This window comes from Mixophyes fleayi, chromosome 4, assembly GCF_038048845.1.
Source record: "Mixophyes fleayi isolate aMixFle1 chromosome 4, aMixFle1.hap1, whole genome shotgun sequence".
NCBI classification, from domain to species: domain Eukaryota; kingdom Metazoa; phylum Chordata; class Amphibia; order Anura; family Limnodynastidae; genus Mixophyes; species Mixophyes fleayi.
Window position 1 is genome coordinate 335,774,294 of NC_134405.1, and position 27,913 is coordinate 335,802,206.

At 42.1% G+C, this 27,913-nt stretch overlaps 1 protein-coding gene across 2 annotated transcripts in view; it reads right to left on the reverse strand.

Annotated features, from left to right (window-relative positions):
• Positions 1–588: 588 nt before the first annotated feature.
• Positions 589–27,913, reverse strand: part of LOC142153169 (uncharacterized) — a 33,349-nt gene continuing 6,024 nt past the window's right edge. Inside the window, exons 1-9 of one of the 2 annotated variants that reach the window (XM_075210498.1) lie at positions 26,823–26,868; positions 23,963–24,004; positions 21,768–21,894; positions 12,727–12,779; positions 10,832–10,932; positions 8,831–8,957; positions 7,273–7,313; positions 6,351–6,426; positions 589–1,706 (exon numbers count right to left, since the gene is read on the reverse strand). In XM_075210498.1, coding sequence (XP_075066599.1) covers positions 1,623–1,706; positions 6,351–6,426; positions 7,273–7,313; positions 8,831–8,957; positions 10,832–10,932; positions 12,727–12,779; positions 21,768–21,858 — 573 coding nt within the window. In that variant the 5' untranslated portion in view covers positions 21,859–21,894; positions 23,963–24,004; positions 26,823–26,868 and the 3' untranslated portion in view covers positions 589–1,622. Of the gene's footprint in view, positions 1,707–6,350; positions 6,427–7,272; positions 7,314–8,830; positions 8,958–10,831; positions 10,933–12,726; positions 12,780–21,767; positions 21,895–23,962; positions 24,005–26,822; positions 26,892–27,913 lie in introns of those variants that run through there. The other variant, XM_075210497.1, reaches the window with a different exon arrangement.

Here is a 27,913-nt window from a genome sequence, read left to right on the forward strand (position 1 = left end):
GCAAACACGGGGAGAACATACAAACTCCACACAGATAAGGCCATGGTCGGGAATTGAACTCATGACCCCAGTGCTGTGAGACAGAAGTGCTAACCCCTGAGCCACCTTGCTCATTTATTACATATTTGAAGTTAAGTTCCCAGCATGCACTAGGGCCATATTTAGTTGAATTGGCCACATACATTATGAGAGAATGCGGCTTATGTCCCACCATTCCTGTTTGTGTCATTACAGAGCCGCCATACGTCAGTAAATGCCCTGACGTCTCTACTGTCAGCAAGAAGCACCAACCACAGGCTGCTAACATAAAACATTATGGCAGAATAGAACCAATTAGTTCATCTTATCTGTCTGTTTTGTTTTGGTTAATTATCTGTACAAGTCGTTAGCACATTTCCTGGGCTCGGTCACGCTATTTGTAGGAGAATGCGCTTTCTTATGTAACAGTATTATTAGGCTCCGACATGTATATTATTATACAGTGGAGACAAAAATCATCAAAGACTTAATAGATCCAATTTATAGAAATGATTATTTTTATTTAGTTTTTAAAAAAATAGTTAGTAAAACATATATTTAATTTATTCTGTATTTTATTCGCTGTTATATTGCATTCTTGGCCTAAAATGATTATCTTCTATAGGTTGCAATGAAACAGTGCCCCCAGTGGCCAAATGATAAAATCGTTAAAATGACCAATTGCCGTGCTCTTTCTTTATATCGCACAGGACAAAACTGGTGCTATAGCGGGAGTGGTAACGGGGGTGTAACATGCAACCGCAGAGCCTCAAAGAAAAATGTGGGCAGCCCAGCGATGGGCCATATGCTTCAAAGGCTCAAAAGATGGGCAGTTGGAGCTGATGGACCAGCGTTCTATAGATTACAATGAAACAGTGCCCCCCAGTGGCCTAAAGATAGAATGCTGGAGATGACCAAGTACCTTGCTCCTTCTTTATATCGCCAGCTGTCTGCCAAACACAGGCCCAAATTGGTGCTATAGCGAAGGTGGTAACAGGGGCGTAAACATTCAACCGCAGAGCCACAAAACAAAATTTGGGCGACCCAGCGATGTTGGACCATATGCTCCAAAGGCTCAAAAGAGGAGCGGATGGACCAGTATTGCTGGGTGTTCGAGGGCCGCATGGTGGCCTTATAAGGTGGTTAACATATAATTGAACTAATAGATTGTAATGTACTTTTCGGCATAAAAAATATACGGTTGTAAGCGATGGTGACTTTATAAGGAGGGGGGATGGGGGGCATTATAACTAAACAGGTCTCCGATATTAGATTACACTTGCTTTATACATCAAGAAAATAAATTATTGTTAAATATTTTAAATATTAATAAGAAAATATGTTATATTTAGAGCACAATGTTCGGTAAAGAACCTTATGTTTATATTGTATAGTCATACATAATCTACTTTAACGCTAGATACAATCCCCTGCTATGCTCCTTGTACCCGTCGGTGACGTTGTCAGGATACAGTGCCAGGCTGGCGATGGACTTGTCAAGCAATCTTTTTAATTTTGTAAGAATTTCCTGGTGTTTGTAGTCCCCCTCTGCATTATCCGTACCATTGTGAGTCTTCTGTTCAGGGTCACTCTTCATTATGATATCAGGGGTTCAACTGCAACCCCCGTTTGGCCTTCTCATTGTCTCTCAAGAAGATAGCGTTGTGTCTTGTGTTAGGAATAGGAGCCTGGAAAAATACATAGTAATTAAATAATTGGTCTCACTGGGTCAGGAGAATGTATCCACACACACTTGCAAATTGCAGTAATGCACAATAAAATGCTGCGTACTGATTATTTTTATTTCTCTATGAATAAATGGTAAATGCCTGAATGCTATTATCATATTGATTGTCAACACTCTCTGCCGTGCTGTGCCATCAGAGAATGTTATTCAGACACATGACTTCCTGCACCAGTGGAGCTTGCGATCTAATTTCCTACCACATGCCGACAAATACACTGTGGGCAATTTGGAGGCCAATTAGCCTAGCGGTGCATCTTTATGCTCTGGCAAGAAGCTGCAACACACTGAGGAAGCCCAGACAGATACCAGGACCCGGTAGGCAGCAATGCCAAGCACTGTGCCAACCACTTTGTTTTTGGTATGTAGCGTGCATATTTGAGAGCTTTACGCTGTGTTTGTCCCTACAGCAAAGCATTAAACAGAACACATCTGAATGGATCTGGAAGTGTTACAATCTTTCTGTATGTCATCAGGTGCTGCAGATCTGTCCTTCATCTCCGGGGAACCCAAAGTCGCTTCTGTGGTCCACAAAACGTTGAATCTCCTGAGAGTTCCAGACATTCTACTGCGACCCATCCGTAGATAGACAGAGGCGCTACTCTTTGCAGCTGGTAAATGCCACATATTTAAACGTTGTTCTTTCGGTAGCTAAATGACTTCCTAAATTCTGTCACCACACTGAGATATGACGTATCCATGGCTGCAGAGAGTTTGTTCCACAGACAGAACGTCTCCCAGGAACGAGATCTGCGGGCACAGCAAACCTCCTAATTGCAGAATTAGCCAGATGACTTGACACACTCATAACAGATGAACCTTAATGATTCCACAGCACAGCGCACAGATTACATATCCCGAGCATTGCAGTTATTTCTGGGTCATTTTAACATCCCCTTATTGTTTTTCAGTATGTGTCCGTTCGCATTCCATATAGAGGGACACATGCCTAGTACCACTTCTCTGCACAATACTCAGTCTCTGCTGATCTTCTGTATATAATGACAATGCACAGTATGCAGTGCTTGTTGATATCATTCTCAGTGTCTCTTTTACTCTTATGTGTGGAGTAATGCACAGTACCACTTACTGTATTCTGGACCCATTCTCTTTATCCGTTCTATTTTCTCTTATTCTGTCTATATGGATAGATGCACAGTACCACTTGTCATGTCCTGCATACTGGGTGTAAGTCTCAGTATATCCTCTCATTCTGTATATATATGGATGGCTGCACAGTACCACTTGTCATGTCCTGTATACTGGGTGTAACTCTCAGTATATCCTCTCATTCTGTATATATGGATAGATGTGTTGCTGGCTATAGCACTGTGCTGGGGGATCTCTGTGTGTTTGTTCCTTTTAGGATAACCCCACCCTTTCAAGCACCTGCTATAGCCTATAAATTGATTAAGCAACTTCCATTTCTGTATTTGTCTGAGAGGCATGTTGGTGTCAGTAGCTGAGGGGGAGTGCTGACATTGGATTGCTATTTGGAGGCTTCTGGGGTACCTCTTTGGTAAGTTAGCTCTCAATTTAAAAACACATATGTATGGCCCAAATATATGGGACTCTCATTGTTTAGTGTTAGGACCACCCTATTAGCAAAAGCGCTGTGGAGTGGGCGGTGGCTTTAACATACATTTGCAAATGTGTGCAACTAAGACTTTTGCATTTTTATCTACAGTAGAAATAGCAGATCTGTTGCTGGCTATAGAAGTGTGCTGGGGGATCTCTGTGTGTTTGTTCCTTTTAGGATAACCCCACCCTTTCAAGCACCTGCTATAGCCTATAAATTGATTAAGCAACTTCCATTTCTTTATTTGTCTGAGAGGCATGTTGGTGTCAGTAGCTGAGGGGGAGTGCTGACATTGGATTGCTATTTGGAGGCTTCTGGGGTACCTCTTTGGTGTCCTGCATACTGTGTGTAACTCTCAGTATATCCTCTCATTCTGTCTATATGGATAGATGCACAGTACCACTTGTCATGTCCTGCATACTGGGTGTAACTCTCAGTATATCCTCTCATTCTGTCTATATGGATACATGCACAGTACCACTTGTCATGTCCTGCATACTGTGTGTAACTCTCAGTATATCCTCTCATTCTGTCTATATGGATAGATGCACAGTACCACTTGTCATGCCCTGCATACTGGGTGTAACTCTCAGTATATCCTCTCATTCTGTCTATATGGATAGATGCACAGTACCACTTGTCATGTCCTGCATACTGGGTGTAACTCTCAGTATATCCTCTCATTCTGTCTATATGGATACATGCACAGTACCACTTGTCATGTCCTGCATACTGTGTGTAACTCTCAGTATATCCTCTCATTCTGTCTATATGGATAGATGCACAGTACCACTTGTCATGCCCTGCATACTGGGTGTAACTCTCAGTATATCCTCTCATTCTGTCTATATGGATACATGCACAGTACCACTTGTCATGTCCTGCATACTGGGTGTAACTCTCAGTATATCCTCTCATTCTGTCTATATGGATAGATGCACAGTATAACTTATCATGTCCTGCATACTGGGTGTAACTCTCAGTATATCCTCTCATTCTGTCTATATGGATAGATGCACAGTACCACTTTTCATGTCCTGTATACTGGGTGTAACTCTCAGTATATCCACTCGTTCTGTCTATATGGATAGATGCACAGTACCACTTGTCATGTCCTGTATACTGGGTGTAACTCTCAGTATATCCTCTCATTCTGTCTATATGGATACATGCACAGTACCACTTGTCATGTCCTGCATACTGTGTGTAACTCTCGGTATATCCTCTCATTCTGTCTATATGGATAGATGCACAGTACCACTTGTCATGTCCTGTATACTGGGTGTAACTCTCAGTATATCCACTCGTTCTGTCTATATGGATAGATGCACAGGACCACTTATTACGTCCTGCATACTGTGTGTAACTCTCAGTATATCCTCTCATTCTGTCTATATGGATAGATGCACAGTACCACTTGTCATGTCCTGCATACTGTGTGTAACTCTCAGTATATCCTCTCATTCTGTATACATGTACAGTTACACAGTAGCAATACCCTTTTCACTTGTTAATTTAATAAAAGTACCTGTATTTTCCCCCAAAAAAACAATCATGGAATTTGAATAACTATCTCAGGTGGATTTTACCATAATACATAGACCACCATATGCTTCTCCATATTTATTAAAACATTCCTTGTCCCTTATCCAAAATCTCACCTAATATTAGCAAATTGCTTCTATCCATAATATTATATAAAATGCAGCATATATAACTGAGTCACCGTCCGTTACATAATCTTTCCCCGTGACTGTATGAACAGTCTTCCAGCTTCTCCCTAGAGACATACGGTTGCCCAGATTAAGTATGTGCAGGTGCTCCCGTAATGTAAGTTAATAAGTGAAACAAATGATCCAATTAAACATGCTGGAATTATGGCTGATGTCTGTGTATCACAAATTGCTGATATTATATCATGCGTGTCCTCCCCTTCCCCCAGGACCTGGACTATGGGCCTCAGTGTTTGGAAACCTTCCCACATCTGACCACCACATGCACCTTGTAATTACTGTTTAGGAAGACCTGTGTGGTTCTAATCAGAGACTTTGGGCTGGATTTACTAAACTGCGGGTTTGAAAAAGTGGAGATGTTTCCTATAGCAACCAATCAGATTCTAACTGTCATTTACTTAGTACAATCTACAAAATGACAGCTAGAATCTGATTGGTTACTATAGGCAACATCTCCACTTTCTCAAACCCGCAGTTTAGTAAATATACCCCTTTGAATTTATTCAAGCTAAAGATTTGCCCATACAGACTGTCACCGTATATGCCTGTTATGTATATATTATACGTATGTTACAGTTCTTACTTAGCGGAGTGTGAGTCCCAATTTACCCCTTGTGAGTGGTCCTAAATATTCCATTACAATTTACTGAATTCCACCTACACTATAAGGGGTAGATTTATAAAACCTATTGAAAAGGAAAAGTGGAGGTGTTGACCACAGCAACCAATCAGATTGTAGCTATTGTGTTCTAGAATGCACTAGATAAATGATAGCTAGAATCTGATTGGTTGCTATGGGCAATACCTCCATTTTCGCTTTTTAGAAGTTTTCATACATCTATTCCTAATTCTTGGGGGGGGGGGGGGGGTCTCCTTAAATTCCTAACAATGGTACCACTGGAAAGTATAAATTGAAAATGAAGCTGACATAACGTGAGATAACATTATATTGTATTAATGAGGAAGTTTATGTAACAGGTACTGGCAGGAGCATGCTCACTGTGCTCCTGAATCTCTTCCCGTGACATCAGAGTGTAGGAAGCCTGCCAGCTTTCAGCACATTGGTTCTGAATGATCACATGATCAGGCTATTTTAGCAGGAAATACAAGAGACAATGGGGAACAGTTTTATAACCTCTTTTCTCAAGAATGGTAGGTCTGCTAACAATTGTACGTTGTAACCAGAGTTTCATTCAGTCTGTAATGTAAATATTAGACTTTTCTTACAGTTGCATGACAGGGCACACTTGTAGACACTAAAGACACTCATACTCACTGAGTCACACTCGGGCAATTGCCCATTACTGACCGCCGTAGTTATCTGGGAAGATCTGGTTGCTTCTTTTTGACTCCTGAAATTGTGAAACACAGACGTTGAGCTCTGTCCGAATCGCCCCTCTACCCTTTATTGGCACCCACTGATTTTTGCTTTTTTTTTTTTTTTTCAATAGTCAGATTTTCTTGTCAATGATAATGGATACATTGTAGCAGGAGTATTTCAGAACAGTTTGCAGGATATTTGTCACTAATGTGAAAACAAAAAATAATAATTTTCACAAAACGCAATTGACAAATCTTACAAAAAAGTTGTAATTAAAGGGACACTAAACCTTATATACATGCCGATTCTCTCTCTTGTAACCCAAATATTTGATAGAAAGTGGTTACTGTGTGTTATATAATATTACTACTGTATGGTGTGTATTTTCGTTATAGTAACTGGGGGGAAAAAAAGTAAAAGGTAACTGACACATGTTATTGACTAGTTCCATTTAGGAGCTAGTTAGGTCACTTCGTCACTTATGGAATAAAAGAAATTGAAATGTCACATCTTGGTACACACATCAGCACAATGATTGGAGGTACTGGGAGCATATCATCATCATCATCATCATCAATTTATATAGCGCCAACATATTCCATAGCGTTTTACTGCATAGGGGATCTCCGGCCGTACATAAGGGTGAAACACTCCTGGTTCTGAAACTTTTATTACTGGTGTAACTCTTTGGACTAAGCTGCGGGTTTGTAAAAGTGAGATGTTGCCTATAGCAACCAATCAGATTCTAGCTTTCATTTATTTAGTGCATTCTACAAAATGACAGCTAGAATTTGATTGGTTGCTATAGGCAACATCTCCACTTTTTCAAACCCGCAGTTTAGTAAATATACCCCTTTGAGTGTTTAGCTGATCTTACCTAAAGGCGATGGCTCCCGGGAAGTCCAAGAACTCTTCAACCTACATTACATTGAAATATAATGAACAAGAAGATACGAGAGATTAACGCGTTTCACCGCTCCTATTGATTTCCTCCCTGAGAGGTGAACAATCTCTTTTGTTTGTAAAGATAAGAATCACAAATAATATGCCAATTAATCTTGCAAATGCCATTTACCTGTATGACTCCTCAGGTTAAAGCACCCTGGGGTGCTGTCATAACAAGTGGTATTGAGTAATAACAGCTTGTTTGTCATTGCTAGCAATCAACTAATTTATGCTTGAGTATTAATAATGGCAGATCGGATTAACCCCTTCGCTTGAAAAGCTGACACAATGTTATTCTGTTTTTCGAAAAAATTTGCTATCCTCAAAAGTGGAGCTACAAATGCAAATGGCTACACAATCGTCCGAATTGCTGACATTTCATCACGTTGATGTCCTGCAGACCTTAGATATTATTTTAGATACAATACTCATTGCTTAAACAAGAGATATCCTTCCTATGCTTCTATAAGAGTGCCACCTAGTGTATTATTGTAAATACAACAGGTGACTTTTGCCATTAACAAGCATTGGTTCAGGTGATTTACAAACCTTTAGGGACGCGTTGCTTAACTAAGAGATGTTAAAAAAAATTAAGTAGCTACGCTCAAATTCAAATTAGCTACTCTAAGTAATGCCTCTTACTTAAATCTTAAGCAGCACTTGACTGTTACGTAATTCACTGCCATTATATAAGCTGTACACATATTGTTATTAGCTATTTATATAGCGCCACTAATTCCACAGCTCTGTACAGAGAACTTACTCATATCAGTCCATGCCCCATTGGAACTTAGTCTAAATTCTCTAACATACACACACACACACACACACAGACTAAGGGCAATTAACAGCAGCCAATGAACCTACCAGTATGTTTTTGGAGTGTGGGAGGAAACCGGAGCACCCGGAGGAAACCTACGCAAACACGGGGAGAACATACAAACTCCACACAGATAAGGCCATGGTTGGGAATCGAACTCATGACCCCAGTGCTGTGAGGCAGAAGTGCTAACCACTAGGCCACTGTGCTGCTCTCCTGGGAGAGCAGGGCAACCTCCCGCAGACTGCCCTCTTCCGCTTGGTGAAGTGGATGGGGGTGGGGCTAAATGCATCATCATGACCCCGCCCCCTGGTGTGATAGGCCAATATTGGCAATGTTTGACAGGGGAGGGGCCTAACTATGCGATCCACATGGCCATGCCCCCTCCCGGGCGTCATTGCCCCAAAGTTGGCAAGTATGCTTTAAATCAATAATAGAGCTTAGAACACGCTATTGCTCAGACATGCAGGTAACATTGTTATATTCAGATCTACACATCCATGTTATTACCAGAATAAAAAAAAGATTAGTATGAACAGAATACATATATAATGTTGCAAATCTCACGAGAATTTACTTAGTAACAAGATAGGGCAGAACTGCAAATCCCTAAATTTAGATTTTATTGCATTTATGATAATAAAGTTTTTGGAAATAATTTGTAACATACTTTCCCTTTAGCCTTAACCCATTCAGTGTCCTCTTCAGCGTCAGGATCTATCTGTGGCGGAATCATCTTCTCCTTCGTTGTCTCCTCTTTCCTCCGTCTGTTCTTATTTCTCTTCTTAACCGAGGCGCTACAATGTAATCAGGTATTTGGGATGGTGACAGGCAAAGTTTATACACAGATCACTGACTGTACACAGCCAAGGCAGATAACAGAGAGTGATTAGGATATAATGATGGCGTTATAAGAAACAATCTAATATTGAACCCACGGTGAGATAAACGCTTCAGCAGTTGCATTTGCAACAATCGACCATTTCCATTTGAAAGAATCGTGCGCGTATAGAAACCTTCCTTTCATGTTGGGTGGCTGTCGGTGACTGTAAATATGTCACCTGTTTTGTGTTTCCAAGTCATTTTACTAGCGTAGTGCCTGATAAAAGTTGTTATATAAACATTTTATTACAGCGACAAAAGAACAGAGCGAGATGGAGGGGACGATGGTCTGTGAATCTAATGGAAGTGAGAAATTTACAAGGAGGCATTTAATGACTGCAGCCGGCCGGTCTTATCTGTCCCCCAACAGATTGTAGTCCTTGTACTCAAACTGGGATAGACGCGCCTGACCGAATCTGAAAGATCCTGCTGCTCCCTTCTTGGTTGCCATAAATATGGTCTGGCGGTGAACCCAGACGCGGCTAAAACGCAGCCATGGTCTGATTGTGTTTCTTGATCGACATGGTTGATGTTAATCAGCTGTCTTTTTGGGTCTATTTAACAAGTGTTACAAACAAATCTGTTAAGAAACCGGGAAGGAGCTGGAGGCTGCAGATGAAGGCTCGGAGAACCGTATTAGGACCAAGTGTCGCCCATTGCTGCGCTAAGGTGTCCTCTTATTAGTGAGTTAGGCCGACGACTGCATCGGCTGTTGATCTACATTTCAACAGACCTATTCCAAAACAACTGGTAACTTTAAACCCTGCCATGTTCATCTGTGTGCCGTGTCCTGCAATATAATATAATGGATCAATTTAACTTACAAAATAAAATAAAATTACCCCCACCCCACACCCCCGCCTGGTGCTCTGTGCTGTAACTTAACCCTACATGTTCGGGGGACCACGAGAGCATGCAATCCTATAGTCATATTATAATAGCCTCCAGTCTAATGACTTGAGGACCCAGGGGTTGTACGCCTGGCAGCCCCCCTGTGAATTGGGGAGAGGCACAATGAAGTGGCCCCTGCATAGCAGTGAGGGTCCTATTTTGACCAGATCTACTGTGGTGTCTGAAGGGTATTCTTCCTGGATCCAGCAGCAGCAATGTAACATCTATCCTGCCCCTGGAGGGTTGGGGCACAGGGCAAAGTTGGGGTTTATAAGCTAAGATAACATCTCTGGATGTTGGGTGAATTACAGAAGAAAACTGGTGGTCTATGTGCCGCGGGTATTATAATCAACAGGTATTTATATATCGCTACTAATTCCGCAGCGCTGTACAGAGAACTCACATCAGTCCCTGCCCCAGTGGAGCTTACAGTCTACATTCCCTGACACACACACACAGACTACAGTCAATTTTTAATAGCAGCCATTTAACCTATCAGTATGTTTTTGGAATGTGGGAGGAAACCGGAGCACCCGGAGGAAACCCACGCAAACACAGGGAGAACCTACAAAATCCTCACAGATAAGGCCATGGTAGAGAATCGAACTCATGACCCCAGTGCTGTGAGGCAGAAGTGCTAACCACTAAGCCACTGTGATGCCCAGTATAATTAAAATAAGCTACAATGAGGTGGAGATGGGGCAGACGTATAGAACTTTGTCATGGAGCGAGAGGCCTTGATTTTAACACTGTGATGTTATTGACAATATTTCATGGAGAGCCGGACGGACAGGAGGACAGGCAGGAGGGTGCACATCAGACGATAATGCTCACAGATGCTTATACAGACATAAAGCTGTAGCAAGGAATTGCGCTACAACAATTACAATGAACATACCTGGAACCGTTAGAACTCTCTGGTCCATTGTTATCTTCACTGTCACTCAGCTGTAAATCTACTTTTACTTGTTTTAGGAACTTGGAGCAATCCTCTTGTTTCTGGAGAGGAGTAATCAGAAAATACCTCTTCAATTAAATGCACAAAGGACGCTAACAAGAAAACTGCATTAATCACACAGATAAGAGACCTTAAGTAACACGAACATGAAAAGTTGCTAATGGTCTCTGATTTTCAGAAACAGTTCCAAGTTCCAAGACTTGTTTATCTCTTACAATGTTCTGTGAAGTGGATGAATTCTCAGTATTTGCACAGTACCACTTCTCTTAATCTGTATGATGGATTGCATGCTCAGTATCTAGTCCCACCCTGTGCGTAGGCACAACTGCACAGTATCACTTCTCTTGTTGTGCATAGTGAATGCAATTCTCTGTAATTATGTATACAATGGGTTCATATTCATAATAGAACCAGTTTTAGGGGTGTTCCAATAAGGTTGCTCAAAAAACTGCATCACAAAGTGCATCCTGGGCTCACCCCATATACATGTCAATGTTGTCAACCACCAACCTAATTGTCTGTTCTGTTAGATTGAATACAATCCAGGATGGCTGATTATAGTTACATACACATATATCTACAACAGTGCAGTTTCTCACTAGGCAGTCCCACTTTTATCACAAGCAAATGGGCATTGCAGCGTGCTAAGGTTGGCCTTGCTCTTGTGGGTTGTCTAATTTGTTGACTGGAAAAGTGACAGGTATGTGTGAGACGATACATCATCATTATCAGTTATTTATATAGCGCCACTAATTCCGCAGCGCTGTACAGAGAACTCATTGACATCAGTCCCTGCCCTATTGGAGCTTACAGTCTAAATTCCCTAACACACACACAGACTAGGGTCAATTTGTTAGCAGCCAATTAACCTACCAGTATGTTTTTGCAGTGTGGGAGGAAACCGGAGCACCCGGAGGAAACACACGCAAACACGGGGAGAACATACAAACTCCACATAGATAAGGTCATGGTTGGGAATCGAACTCATGACCCCAGTGCTGTGAGGCAGAAGTGCTAATCACTGAGCCACCGTGCTGCCATCCTAAAGACTTGTTCCAGTTCATTGAAATATTTTGCAAAATAAAAACCATTTTAATTCCGGGTTTGAAGGACCACAAAAGTTGGCACCTTGGACAATGTAGCGTCTCCTCACTATTCCTGTGTATTAAAACCAACACTCTGACTTCCTAATTACACAACCCCGCAATTCTTTTAATAGTGGACAGCGCTACAGAAAGTAACATTAAGCTAAAATAGATCAAGTGGCTGTTTAAATAAAGTAATTCAAAAGTATAATTTGCACTGACAGTAGCTGAAGACATCATGAAAGCTATTAACACTTGTCAGTTGTCCTCATCATAGACCAGGGTGACCAGATCAAACCAGTGCTCCTTGCTTTGCATTTTTGGAGATTAACCCCTTCAAATTCTGTTGCAAAAAGCATGATAGCCCACCAGATTTGTTGTCCAGAGTAATGAGTTTATCATGTGACAGCCGTCCAATCAGTGGTGACAACAGGGTGTCAGAGAATTCTAAAGTCTTCCGCCAACTTCAGCGGAGAACTGACCAATGAAGAGTGGGATCAAGTAGCTGACAAACGTTCCAGGACCCTCAACAGTTTTCTAGTTGTGAGGGTGGGGGGGGGGGGTTACTCTATAATTTAGGGCCAGGTGGAACTTATTAAGAAGTATTTACTCTTCAAACATAACAGTAATGGTTACAATTCCCTTTTTTTTTTCTATCAGGTAAATTACAATGCCAGGAACCCATGCAAGGTAGCACAATTAACCTGTATTGTTCTTTAGTTATTAAGTCACAGTATCAGGATTACTCACCCCGAACGCTATATGTTCCTGGTCCGACACGCTGATTTTCTTATCTCCCAGCCCTGGAATCAAAGATGAAGAAATTAACTGCAGTGGAGGCGGTAATTACAGATGAGGTCGAACGTGGATAAAAAGCCACATTCACAAAGCTCTGTTCTCATTAATGAATCATATCCTGCTTGAGAGGTTACATAGTAAACTAGCTGAAAAGACTGGGCAGAAATACACGACGAGCGGCTTTTAAAGTCACGACCTAGTTGCTGAGTTAATGCTCTTCCATTGTAGCCTTGAATTAAGGATATTTTTAAATGCAATTTCAGCCGTAATTGTCTATACGAGTCACCCAGATGCTCTTCTTTTCACAACACAAAAAGTTGTACATTCTGTTCCTCTTGTCGGGGCGATGTCTAATCACGGAACAGCAGTTACATTACCGTGAGGACATGGACTGTAATCAACTGGTCCTGATGGGCTCCCTCTATACAGCTTTGTGCCGATCATGTCATTTTGCTGAATTTGACATACATTCTGAATAAGAATAATAATCGCCACTGGCCATCAGCATCTCCGTTATGATGCATTTAATAATTATTTGAGGCATTAGTCATCTTAAAAGTCAAGGTGGTTTGGAATATTGGGCATGATACATTATGTTATCATCTGATAGAATTCAGTCTACAGTTCGCTGTTGCCCATATAAGGGCACTTAACCTCCCACCTCTTCTGTTTCTCCCCTGGCTCCTTTTCTCTCCCCTTTCTCCCGGCCCCCTTTTCTCTCCCCCTTGCTTCACTGGCTCCCTCTTCTGCCTGATTTTGTTTACCCTCCCTTAGGATGTAAGCTCGTATGAGCAGAGCCCCTCTCCCCTCCTGCCTCCACACCTGTTCTTCCGCTCCGTCTTTACAATATTTGCCTGCCTGGAGTTTCTGAAGTTCTGGTACTTTGTGTTTACTGTTCTGTATTGTTTTACCCTGTATAGTCTACTGTTTGTGTCGTGTACGGCACTGCGGAAACCTTGTGGCGCCTAACAAATAAACGATAATAATAATAATAATGTCCTGTGCCGATTGGAGACGTGGCCTAAAATATCCCAATATTGAAGCTGGGGTGCTGGGAGATTTATAATATTCATGAGCATGGAGCTTATTGATTCCCTGGGATCAAGTCACATCACCCAGGCGCAAGCTGGGCCGACATTATCATTTGGCGAACCTAGCTGGTCACCAAAGGTCACAAGGTTTCGGGGATTCCTAAAACACTGAATGAGTGACATTCAATGGGAGTCTGCTGCTGAGCTATAATGCAGCCCCACCTCCTCTAAGGTAAGAAGCAGGGGTGAAGGATCGGGGTGCAGTGCCAAAAAGGATGGACACGAAACTTCCGTGGATCCTGGACACAAGTGCATTGGTCGTAGTTTTGACACTGGCTCCTATTGGACCAGCTAGTTTTTGAGTAAAGCCTGAGACGATAGTACAGAAAGAATTAGGAATTGGGAAGGGGCAGGTCAGACATCCCTAAAGATAACAGATGCCGGCTGCCCAGAGTAACCAAACATAACAGGGTTACTGCACAAGCAGCCAGACAGTGCATAACTTGGGTATGAACGCTGCGCATTTTTAGATGCGTCCGGATCTGAATGAGTAGCAGATGCACCGCTCAGACGCCAACGTTCAACTTGTGGACATGTACAAAAAACCTTTTATTTTATATGTTACTAACGCAACTGTTGCCAGAGTCATTTAAACTTGAATAACCTGTCTAATACGGCATGAACCACTACGCGAGGTACCCAGCAAATTCTAACCAATAGCAATATGACGACTAAAGTCTCAATAAGCGACTGCGAATCATTCGCAAACCTCTAATTACAAGCGCAACACAAAGAAATCTGGGATGCCAGGCGCAAAACTCTCAAATTGCAGCCCTCCCCACCAAGGGTCTCATGCAAAAAAAATACATTGACAGAATGCAATAATAGGATGGAAATGGCGCTAAAGAGCGATCCAATAAAATGAGGAATGTACTTTGTATTTTGCCTTCTAATTACAAGCGTTTGCTAGTTTGCGTCATCCTCATCATCATAATCCGCTACTTACATCTGCCCCTGAACACCTGCAAATAAAACCACTTTATTGCCAGTATCTGCAACAACGTCCCAGGCTTAATCCGTAGGCAATTGCTCAAACACGTCCTTAATGTAGATTGCCTGGTTAGCAGACCTCTTCCCTCCGCCGTTGACGCCTCTTCAGGCGTAAGTGGTAAAAAGATCTGATTAGATGCAGTTACCTATGTTCACTTTCCCACCATTGGCAGTGGGAGCACGTACGTACGTCTCACCCTAAGTCATCATCATCATCATTTATTTATATAGCGCCAGCAAGTTCCATAGCATTTTACAATTGGGGTCAAACACAGTAATAAACAATACTGGGTGATACATAGAGGTAAGAGGGCCCTGCTCGCAAGTTTACAATCTACGGGCAGCACGGTGGCTCAGTGGTTAGCACTAGCAAAGGGGTCCTAAGTTCAATTCCCGACCATGGCCTTATCTGTGTGGAGTTTGTATGTTCTCCCCGTGTTTATGTGGGTTTCCTCTGGGTGCTCCGGTGTCCTCCCACACTCCAAAAACATACTGGTAGGTTAATTGGCTGCTATCAAAATTGACCCTAGTCTGTCTGTGTGTGTGTGTGTGTGTGTGTTAGGGAATTTAGACTGTAAGTTCCAATGGGGCAGGGACTGATGTGAATGAGTTCTCTGTACAGCGCTGCGGAATTAGTGGCGCTAAATAAATAAGTGATGATGATGATGATTGGTCAATGGGAGTCTACATGTTACATTTCCGTCCAGACAGATTGCAAAGTATATGAATTGGGGGGGTATAATACATTTCAGATAAGCACTTATTTGCAAGCAGATATTTATTTTAATAAGTCAAGATTGGCAAACAAATGACATTGCCTGGAAACATCAAACCTCACATTTCCGGCATCACTGTGCATCCCTCATACTCAAATTAGACAGCGTTATTTCCTATAATTGACACAGGAATAATTTGGATTTAACACCCAGTCAGTAAGCAGTCACCTGTATGTCAGAGGGACACAAGCTGTTAATTATGTTTCTCGGAAAATCCTGGCTGGTCGAATAGCCCAATAAGAAGCTTTTAAGCAGAAGCAAACAATTTCCCCCCACTGAGGAAGATCTGAAGACAGCGATTTTGAAGAAAATATCATGTTGCCTCCTAATTAATTTTTTGCGAACAAAAATTTCAAACTATTATTTAATTATTGTCTTCCAATTAACCCCGCTCCTTATAGCAGGATGAGTCGATGCAGCCGTGCTGAGACAATTATTTAAGGCGAAGATCATTTAAGTCTTGTTCCTAATTGCTGGAGTTAATCAGCTATGTTAGGGAGGAGTTAGCAGGAAGGGTTTGAGCTTAAAAAAAAAAAAAAAGAACGTTGGATTCAAGATAAACAATAAATGTATTTTAGAGGTAATGGCAAGAAATTAAGTTTGCAGCAAAGATGGGGCCTCCCAGGTTTAGCTATTTTTTATTTATTTTTTGGTGCACAAGACAGGGAGTTTTAGCAGCTGTATTAGATGGGAATCAATAAGTCTAAAAAAGAACAGCCAACAGTGAATGCACTTGTTGCACATGGGGTAAGAACATGCGCGGTGGCAAAATACTTCCAACCTCCAGCCTCAAGAGCCCCACAATGCCTACAAGCCCCTAAGTTATGCTTGCCATGCAAGCATTGTGCAACTGGCGTGATACATTTGGCCCCTAAAATCATTTGTGGCCCCCAATATTGCCCCAGCAGATGCATGTTTCTTGTAAGAACATTTAAATGCATCATACACAGAACATCAGTTTACTATGTTTGTCCCCAATTGTAAAGCGCTACGGAATATGCTGGCGCTATATAAATAAATGATGATGATGATGATGAAACTCATGCTGTACTATTGTACTACGATGTACTGTAGATGCACACTTATAGCTGAAAAAATGTTCCATATGTGATGCCACACAAACCTACACATCGGTAGGTCCGTTCAGTTATGACATTTAGTGGGGGGGGCTCTGAAAGGAGCAGTTCCGTTCGACCCTTGTCACAGAATTTCAGAGATGGCCGCTAACCGGTATTAGCGCAACTGAACAGGGAGGAGCGGAGTCTAATGTACCCCCGGTATTCACCAGGGACCCCCGTAAGGGAGTTTGGGCTTAGCTGCAGAGGGTACGCAGGTCGCGGTTCTCCAAGACATTCACCGTTGTAGCGACAGTAGTAGACAGGCGTAGTCAGGCAGTCCAGGTCAGAGCCAACCGAGCGGTGCGGTACACAGGGAGGTTCCAGAGAGGTCCGGTCAAGCCAAATAGTCAAACCAGCCGAGCAGCGAGGTATCAAAACGAAACACAGGAGAATAATAACAGGAAGCTAATTCAGAACCGAAGAACACTGGATCAGAAGTTCAGCAAGCGCAGGAGCAGGAGTGAACCAATACTCTGGCACCCAACATGTCAGAGGGTGCTCTATAAACCATAAGGTGCATCCTGATTGGGTGATGGAGATTTGGTGGTAAGACACACTGACCGCCGACAGGTGAGCAGAGATAGCATCGTGTGCAGGGAACTAGGAGCTGCTGCTAGGCAACGGGACGTGTCTGCCGAGAAGGTGCAGGCGTCCGTCTCCTGCAGAGCCGGATTTACACCTCATGGGGCCCTAGGCAAGATATCGGTTTGGGCCCCCCCCCCCCTTCACACACACAGTGGCCCCTCACACACACACACACTCACATAATACACACACGCAGTGGCCCCTCACACACACATAATACACGCACACAGTGGCCCCTCACACACACATAATACACGCACGCAGTGGCCCCTCACACACACATAATACACACACTATTAATATACTACCATACCCCTCCCCCAACTTACCTTTTTCCATCTAGGAGCTGTGGAGTCTTCATCCCCTTCTCACATGGGACGGCACCTGTCATGTGGTGCACGTCCCATGTGACGGAGAGGGAGGAGACCAGCCACCCCACTAGCCCCGTGTGGCCCCTCCCCCGACTCGCGGCACCCGACCCTCCCCCCTCCCCTGACTCGCGGCACCCCCGTGAGTCGGGGAGGGGGGTCGGGTGCTCCTGTCCCCCCCTGTTTGGCCCCCCGAGAGCCGCCAGGCCCTAGGCAGGTACCTTGGTTGCCTAGCGGTAAATCCGGCCCTGGTCTCCTGCACCAAGTGTCAGTGCGGAGACGGTGCCTGACAAGACTTGTGATTTTCTATGTTATTTCCTTTTGAATGACACCTTTGATCAACCTATGGATTAATTTAAGGAGAAGATTTCCCTTGGACGTAGCTGATTAAAACAATGGATTGATGGAGTTTATATTTAAATAAAAGTCCTTTCAAAGCCAGTGTGTGTGTGTGTGTGTGTGTGTGTGTGTGTGTGTGTGTGTGTGTGTGTGTATGTGTGTTTATTTACCATTAATTAGATACCAGTCGCTACCGATTTTGCAGGGCGACCGCTGAATAGGCTACAAGCATTGATCCCGATCATTCACTTAGTATGTGCCCCATAACATCTACTTGAATTGTCTAACTTGACTATACACATTAAAGCTAATTGCTGATTGGCCGGTATGATTGAAGTGCGTCTTTTCATCTAGCGAGTGTGCAGCATTGACCTCAAAGGCACTGTAAGACCAGACCAGATACATGACATTATTTATTATGCATATAGGAATTTTAATCCTATGTATTGTAATATTTAAGAATACCTTATCTAAAATAAGACTAGCTCTGTACAATGAGTGTCCGTTTAATTGTGTTTTGCAACAAGTCTTCTGATTTTGCATGATTAACTCGACTCCCATGTTAGAGAGTTTGTGATAAACGGCTGCGATTCAACCCACTCGCTTTTGTCTGGCAGCAACGCACAGACAGAATGTTTTGTTTTCACTTTTCCCTCTAATCGTCTGTTGACAATAAAACATTTCTCATTTTGGATTGTTTTACATTTGTACAAAGCTGCGCTCGCAGATGAATGGTACGATTCCTGCATTGGTATTCCAGTCATGTGCCTGTACTAACAGTTGTTAGGAAGTGGAATGGAGTGGGGGTTTTTTTCTCCCCATAGTGAATGTGTAAGACATCTCCCACATTCAGAGCAGGCATGGGCTACAGATTCACATAACTACTCCCAGCAGGAAGTAACAAAGTATGGCAACTTCATGCCTTATGCTTGAGTGATGACACCATGACTGCCAACGTTCTCATTTGCAAAAGAAGGAAACACTAGAAGGGGGCCAATCAAAACATTGCTCGGTCCACCCTATCCACACCCATTTCGGGCATAGTCACACTTCTATCGATCACTAAAAATCAGGACTGTTCCACTAACATTGGGAATCTTGGCAGTGAATATTGTTCATACTTGCCAGCTTCTTATATCTGGCCCGGGGAGATGTGGACATTGGGTATAGAATGAAGAGGTGGGTGTGGCTTCATAAAGCCATTAACTTCATCAAGTGGGTGGGGCAAGGGCTATAAAAATATGATTTGCATCTTCACTGCTGAGCCCCACCTACTTTGCAGTCATGTGACCACTCCTCAGTCCAGGAGCTTAGCCGGCTGCCCTGCACACTCTGGGAAAGTAGACAACGATGGGTCAGCTAACAAAATGGCTGCCATTCTGCTCATGTGAACAGTTATAAGTCGCCTGCTTGAGAGCAAAGATCAAGAAAAGCCTCTACATCCTGACCCGGACCGGAACAACCCATAACCCTGTCTACATGGAAGCACTGATATCATATAAACAAATACATTGTACACAAAGTAGCAATTGAAAATGATTTATTTGGAAAACTAGTGCGAAGAGTAGATAACCCGCTAGTTTTAACAAGTAAGAGAATCATTGCTTCCTTTTAGGCTGTTTTATTATTACATCAAAGCATTGTCTTGGTAAACATTCTTAAAAAAATTAGGCATTTTTTAACAAATAAACAGTTGCAAGAGATATAAAAAACGTTCACCGAAACTTCACCAAATCTTATTGAAAATTGAAACGTAGCTCTAGTTACTATTGTCTGCACCTAATGCGGCTGGCAATCCTAACCGCTGGAATAAAAGCAATCACTAGTTTTCCTGTCGCATCAGCTGACACCACGACATGTGAAATCCGCCACTACCACATGCGCAATGATCACACCCAGGGATAGCTAACAAAGAAATACTTCCATAAAGGCCTGTCATCTATCACTAAAGAAACACCGTGATTTATGCTTTTGTTTTGTGGGCTCGCTCGTCGGTGACTGGGAACCAGAGAACCTTTATCAAACATAAATGATATTTTCTGACTGTTTACGTTCAGTTCTTTGACAATACAAATCAATAATATCTCAAGAGCATTTGTTTTTAATTTCCAACAGATCTGGTCTTTCTAGCCAATAGTTTTCCTTAACATAGAGACTGGTTACAGGGGCAAACGCAGGATTTGTAGAGGGGGAGTTTCCACACCACACCGCCAGTGGGCGTGACAAGCATGCATGGGGGTGTGGCTATAATTTTAGACAGTGCTTGGCTGCTCTCCAACTCTTCCTATCACCATAATATACATGGGCAATGCTGCATGCACTACTGTTAGGTGCACACGGCTCCCTTTTCAAACAGAGCCATATGAAGTGGGGGCAGGGTCCAGCCACTTTAATTTTACAGTGCCCCAGGTTTGGAGGGGGTTTCCAGACACTAAGAAACCCCCCCCCCCCATCGGTTTGCCTATGGGTTTGGGTCCAACGAAGTACAAAACAGAGGGTAGAACCCCTTTAGGCTCTAGGTAAGATACAGGTCTTGACACCCCTTCTTGCCCCTCAGTTTGCCCCAAAAAAAATTCCCATGTAAAAGTGTTAAGGCAATCTGGGCCCCTGAATTCCCACTGGGTTATAGACAGGATCCTGGGTTACCTAGTGAGTGATCCTGTGCTAGGTGTGTCTAGTTTTGCAGACTAGTGCAAAAAAATTATTTAATCTGCAATTCTTTGCAAGATAAAGTGCTAGAAAAGGCACATTTTTATGGACGTTCCTCCCCTTGCAGAGGGGCTCACAGCCATTTTAAAAAAAAAACTGTGCAAAAACTGCTTCTTGATGTCCCCTTACCCCTGTGATTAGCTCAACCCATAAATGAGGAAAAGTTTAATTTAATGTAAGGGATGCTAGTAAAGTGGTAGGAGGGTGGACTTTTGATGTGATATTTCCACAGCGCACTGCTTCAGATTTTTCCGCCTACGTGCGCTTTTATTTGTCGGCTCGCTCATGCGTAGTGGAACTGAACGCCCACATTTAGGATCTTCAGTTCCGCTATTTACTGCAGTTATAGATGGCAATAGGGCTGGTTGCCCTTATACAGCCGCTTATTCGGGTGTAACTAGGCCCTGCCACGTTAATAACTGCTCACTCGTCAGTAACATAATTCCTCTGAGAGTGGTCGGATAGAAAATCCTCCTGAGAGAATGGTAAACAGTCAAGTATTGAAACAACGGAGTTGAGCTGGATATCTCCTGTACATTTATAGTGAAGTCAAAATTAAAACAAAAGAATAAAACAAAATGTAAAACAGAAAATTGACAAAATTCTGGATACCAACAATTCCAGTCACACATGGGGAAGTCAACTGGGCAAATTTTCAATTGATTTTAATCAAGCAATCGGGTAAAATCTGATCACCATCTACAATCTCTGTGTGCGCGATGTCATCCGTTGAGCACTCTACTTGGGCTACAGAAAACCTAGCTGATCTGTCTAACCACAGAACAACCGTATTTTTGGGACTTTAAACTTTAACAATAAGTATATATCTATATGAATCCAAGTAGCGTTAGTAGCTACATAATAGAACAATATGATTAATATAAATAGCATAATACTATAATATAAAAAAGCAAAAAGCTTTTCAGACAACTTCTAATAAAATGAAACATTTAGACTTATTAGATGTTCCTAATCACCAGCGAGAGGAAGTTACATAAAAGTTGTTGTTTTTTTTACCTGGAGAATCTGGTTCTTCATCTAGCAGGTTCACAAAACTGATCTTGACTGGAATTCGAAATTTTGGGGACTTGCTGTCAAACATTTTCATATGGGCGACATGTTCAAAGTGACCTGCACGGTGTCTCTATAATCACAACGGAGGGTAACATTAGAAGATTCATAGATTTAATTATCAATGTATATAACATTCGGCGGTACAGGCAAACCAAATTCCATTTGCAATTTTAAAGCATTCTATTTTACAGATCTGTTCCATCACACAGAGACAGAAACCTTTACAGGAGTTTCCAAAATGGAGGTATTTCCAAATATTTGCAATTAATTCCCCCCCTTGGAAAACCTAAGCAAATTCTGCTTATTTTGTTATTGTTGGATCAAAAATGTATCATTCATTGCCAGGTGCCTTGTGAGTGCTCTAACTTTCTAATGCACACTTTTGATGTATTTTTCAGAGCTAGTTTCTTTTTAGGGGGGAGAAAGGTTGAGTCAAAAACAGCAGAACAGGGACCCAGCTCCATTATGCTGGTTTTACTGGGAAGGCAAACTAGCCACTCCAGGAATTCCAATGTTGTGTTCTTGAGGAGAGCTCTTTTTGCATCCCATTTTAACTTCCATTGAGGCTCTGGCTCTGTTCAGGACAACCTCACTAAGAGATGGGGACACCCCGCCCTGGGTTAGTAATTGGAGCGGATATGGTGGCGAGCTGTCCCATTCATTTCAATGGCCTCTTCATTTAATGCAGTTTCCAGCATATCTGCTGCATTAAAAAAAAACAACATTGAAATGAATTTCCCATTGAAATGAATGAATGGGTAATACTCTGTATCTGCATAAAAAGTTTTAACTAGCAAACTAGTTCAGTGATTTCCACAGCCAGAAGTTATTCCTTGTTCTTTAGAGGTAGATTTGCCTTTAAATAGTTTTGGTGATTGCCAAAATGTAAATCAGTAAAAAAAAATTTTAGCACTAAATTTGCAAATCGACCTTTAGTAGATCCCACTCCCCTTAATGTATTTATAAAAGTTTCAGATGAGTGTGTACAAGGCAATATATTAAATTGATTTAAGTTAAAGAAAACTCCTTTAAGAATGTCCGAGACTATAAAAACCTGTAAAAGGATTTCTTAGATCACCCTGTAAATATATCCAAAGTGCAGCAAATTCTGCACCTGTTCATACCATCAGGTCTTAGAATGAAAGGTCTAGTTTTCTACAATTCCAGCTGTCTGTGTAGCACAAATAGTTACTGCAGCACAAATTAGGAGAGCCATAAGAATTCTTTTATCACCGACTTGACTAATTGGAGTTTTTGGACTGAGATAAATAGCCCCTGATGTCTCACCTGGAGAATTAATGTCTAGTTTCATGCCTTACCTTTGCCAATGGCCAATTCATGTCACACTGAAATGCAAGAGACTTTGTGCAAGTCACGGAAATAGACCAGAACATTGAGTTCCCAGAGATACTTAAAGTGATGTGTTCTTTTCAGAAGCGGAATGTGTGCGAGAATAGCGGGAAGTAATGAGGTTACTTGCTGTGCCTTAACCTTGTCTATACTAAACCCACTGGCAACTATTTTAGTTTATTTTTCTAAGTTCTTCACCGCCCACCTTCTCTCCTCGCTCACCCCATCTGTCCTTAAGATAGTAAAAATAGTCTGGGATGCTGCAGCGGAGGCTTTGTGCACAGACCATAGCATCACCTGCGCTGTCAGGAGTATCTTGTTCATTGTGGTCATGAACATTGCAGGCACCGTGGAAACATAATGCTTACAGAGCCGTTACACTAAGATACTACTTATTTTAAAGGGTTGGGCATTGTTGTTTTGCTAAACACATCTTCTGCTGCAGAACGACTCCCACTGGTTAAATGATAACTACGACCACTTCAATCAAACTTATGTATATTTTATTTTTTTTAGCTTATAACCTGTTTATGGAGAGACCTAGGGCCTGAGTCATTAAGGCAGCATGCTGAGCGCATCGTGCACTTGTTCGCAACGGTTCGTAAGTCGGCTCTGCGTACTCCCAAAGTCAGCTAGGAACAGATCTCAAGAAACGTGGGGTATTGACTATGGGTGTAGGTTCACTCTGCTGTACTAGACCAGAGACTGCAGGATGCGAACGATACTTATGTGGAATATGAAAGCTCAAAAGAACACACAGAGAAAAAATATTAATCAATTCATGTTACCTGTCAATAATATAGTCATTTATGATTAGAAATGGAAACTGTCTAGAAAAAAAAAACAAAAAACATTTATTAGGCTGTCCTTAATGTCTACTGTACATAAAATACATTATTACAGTTGCTCCTGATGGCAGACACATGTTATAGCTGTATACGCTACTGACCCAGGACTTAGACTAGACCCTCAACTGGTGCAAGAGATACAGCATAAAAACAGTAACTTTCACAAGCGCAGAGCTTCATTCCGACCTGGCTGCATTCGCTTCAGCTTGGCACGCCCACATTGTGCATCCAGTACGGGCACATTCCCTGCCCATGTTCACGCCCCGAAATCGTAGGCCGTCGTAACTGTCGTTTGCGTTGCCATGCACAGCAGACTTGCTTTCGTTGATGGGCGAGTGTCCTCGTTCTGGGCACGCGCAGAAGGGAATTGCGTACCATACGCACAAAAAACAGAGATACGTCCCTTAATGACTCAGGCCCCTAGACATCACCAGAATGCTTTTCTATAGGGTTTGATTTATATCCATCCATTTGCGAGCCGCATCTCTCATGGATTCACTCTGCGCATGCGTCGGAACGAGACTTACGCCAATGAATGCCATTGCATGGTGGGAAGGAAGACCATGTACGGTAATGGCGTGCTGTGGGCATTTCCATGCAGAAACTGCAAGTCCTGGGTATCCTGTACCTAAGCATATTTTAGCCGTATCAATTGCACCAGCCAACGGGCAGGTGTAAGTGCCAACTGAGAGTGAAGACTGTCACGGCATCGTCTTTGTACCAAAAACTACATGTACGCCAATAGATTGCACAAAACGTGTATGCAAATAAAAAAGACTATATAAACGCATTGTGTATGTACATTATACATTAAAAATAGACTGTTGTACATTACATATATAAATTAATTTCTTTTTTTTAAAGCACACATTTGTATCAATGATTATAGTTCAATTAATCATAGTTAAAAATCCTATATATGTTACTAGGAATTCTTCGTGCGGGTTAAAGCATTAGTACATTCATGGGGATACGTGTCTGTAAGACGGATTGTTCAAATTAATTCTTTGGCAAAGCCAAAAGGGACATATTACAATTTTACAATAAATTGACCCCCGGGATATATAGTTTATTTCACCTTAAACGAGCCGGTAAATTGACTACTATCTCTCACAGTAGCAAATATGCAGAGAAAATAAGGTCATCTGAACAGAATGATCCGTGTACAGTCATAGTAACAACAGACAACATGAATGAGGTGTATACTAAGCTGTATACTAAGCTGTAAGTCCGGCTCGGGTTAATAAATTTTGTTACTGAAAATGATCTATAAAGAATCACAGTCTCAGCACGTGTGTAAGAATGTAACCAATGTAAGAGTCCCACAACGACCAGAGAGTCATAAAAAACATTTGTGTGTTATGTAGCCTGGTGTTAGGGGAAATCTCTTTTACTGACCTCTTAATCAATCAAGAAAATGTGATCTATAAAATAGAAATTGAGAGAGGACAAATTGTAACTATTTAAAGTATATTCAGGGTTAGACCAAACTGTAGCCAATTGGAGCATTAGATCATTCTCAGGACTATGACAACCTGCAGCCAATCAGAGCATTAATACATTCCACTGGCTAGCCCAACCTTTGACCAAATAGAGAATTAGACCATACACAGGGATAGACCAACCTGCAGCCAATCAGAGCATTAGGACTTCAGGGGGACAGACCAACCTGCAGCCAATCAGAGCATTAGGACCTCACGGGGATAGACCAACCTGTAGCCAATCAGAGCATTAGGAATTCATGGGGATAGACCAACCCGTAGCCAATCAGAGCATTAGGACTTCAGGGGGATAGACCAACCTGTAGCCAATCAGAGCATTAGGACTTCAGGGGGATATACCAACCTGCAGTCAATTAGAAAATTAGACCATTCACAGGGATAGACCAACATGTCGCTAATCACAGCATGAGAGCACTTACAGATAGACCAACCTGTAACCAATCAGAGTATTAGACCATTCACTGGCATAGTCCCAATCTGTAGCAAGAGGATTAAAAAATTCAGGCGCATAGACCAACCTGTAGCCAATCAGAGCATTAGAACATTCACTGGGATAGCCGAACCTGTAGCCAATCAAAGCATTGAGACCATTAACAGGGATTGGCCAACCTGTAACCAGATTATTAGACCATTCACTGGTATAGCCCAACCTCCAGCCAATCAGAGGATTAGAATATGTATGGGGATAGACCAATCTGTAGCCAATCAAAGCTTTAAAACATTCACAGGGCTAGAACCAACTTTTATCAATAAACAACTCTGCCTTGTAACTTGTATCCAATTAAAGAAACAATGTCCATAAATTCACCATTTAAATCTACATTTATCCTTACCCAGCTAACAAACCTAATCAGAACATAACTCCTATATAACAGTGTACCGCTAGGTCATCACTTCTACCGCTGTAGTATGTGTACCCCAGGGGTACCTTAAACAGGACCAAGGGTATGTCAGCCTGGTTAACAGAACTCAGAGTAACAGCTTACATAATATACAGAGTGAAGGGTAGAAGAGGGGGACTAATTAAATATTCACAAATGCTAGATGGTTCTTGGTAAACATATACTCACTTGAGTGTTACTTTAGTGCAGACGGGGGAGTACATAGGAAATATTTACAGTCATAAGGGGATAAATGAGTTGATAACCTGTGTGTTTTGTAATTGTTAGTAGATTATTAGACAACAATAAAACACATTGTGAACCTTTGTAATTCAACCTGTATTTAAAAGCATATCAGCTACAAAATGTGTTCAATTCATGAATGAAAATATAACATAATTAGAGAAAGTGTTTTACCTCTGGGAACTCTTCAGTGTCTGCAGAATATTCCACGTACGGGGACATTTCTGAATCTACCAGCGCCATCTGCGGGAGAAAAGGAGAACTTCACATACCTAAATTGAAAATGTACAGGTTATTGGATGGGGTTAAGAATGGAAACTGCATAGAATTTAGTGGTATTATCTATGTCCCAAGTTAACAAGTGGCGGTATGACATACCACTGTATTCGAACAAGTGGCGGAATGATATACCCCATATTATTATCATACCCCCACTTCGACCACTGGGTATGATAATAAGGTTTTATCTTGATTTGAGCACAGGTGTTTTTTTTTTAATCTGGCATCTACAGATGCACTGAAACAGCAAAGGAAGTTTCTTTGTGAGACTATCAGACTAATGAGTATGGCCCGTGAGATTTAGGCTATGTCCACATATTTTTTGTTTATTTGTTCGTTATTTATAGCGTCTTTGCATTGCTTTGATACTTCAGATCTGCTCCTAAATGCCTATGAACACGATTGTGGTACAGGCATCTGAAATTAAATGAGATTTCATACACTTCTGGGCATGGCGAAAGAGTATAGTTGCCTACTTTCCCGGAAAGTTCAGGAGACTCCTGAATTTCTGGGAGTCTCCTGGAGAGCAGGGCAACCTCCTGGATTGAGCCATTTGTAAAGTGGGTTGGGGCGGGGCTTAGTGACGCTACTATACCGTCATCGCGGCTCTGCTCCCTGTTGAAATTGGCCGAATAGTGACATTTGCTTAAAGGGTGGGGCCAAAATTATTATTATTATTATCCTTTATTTGTTAGGCGCCACAAGAGTTCCGCAGCGCCGTTCAATGCACAGACGATAGACAGTACAGGGTAAAACATTACTGAGCAGTAAACAAAAATACCAACAATTCAGAAGCTCCAGGCAGGCTAATGCAGAAAAGACGGAGCAGAAGAGTAGGTAAGGACAAAGGAGGGAAGAGGGCTTTGCTCAAATGAGCTTACATCCTAAGGGAGGGTGAACAAAACTCAAGTACAAAAGGGGCCAGTTGATGTAAAGGAGAGAAGAGGGGACGGGAGGAGGGAGGGGAGAGCGGGTTAGGTGGAAGG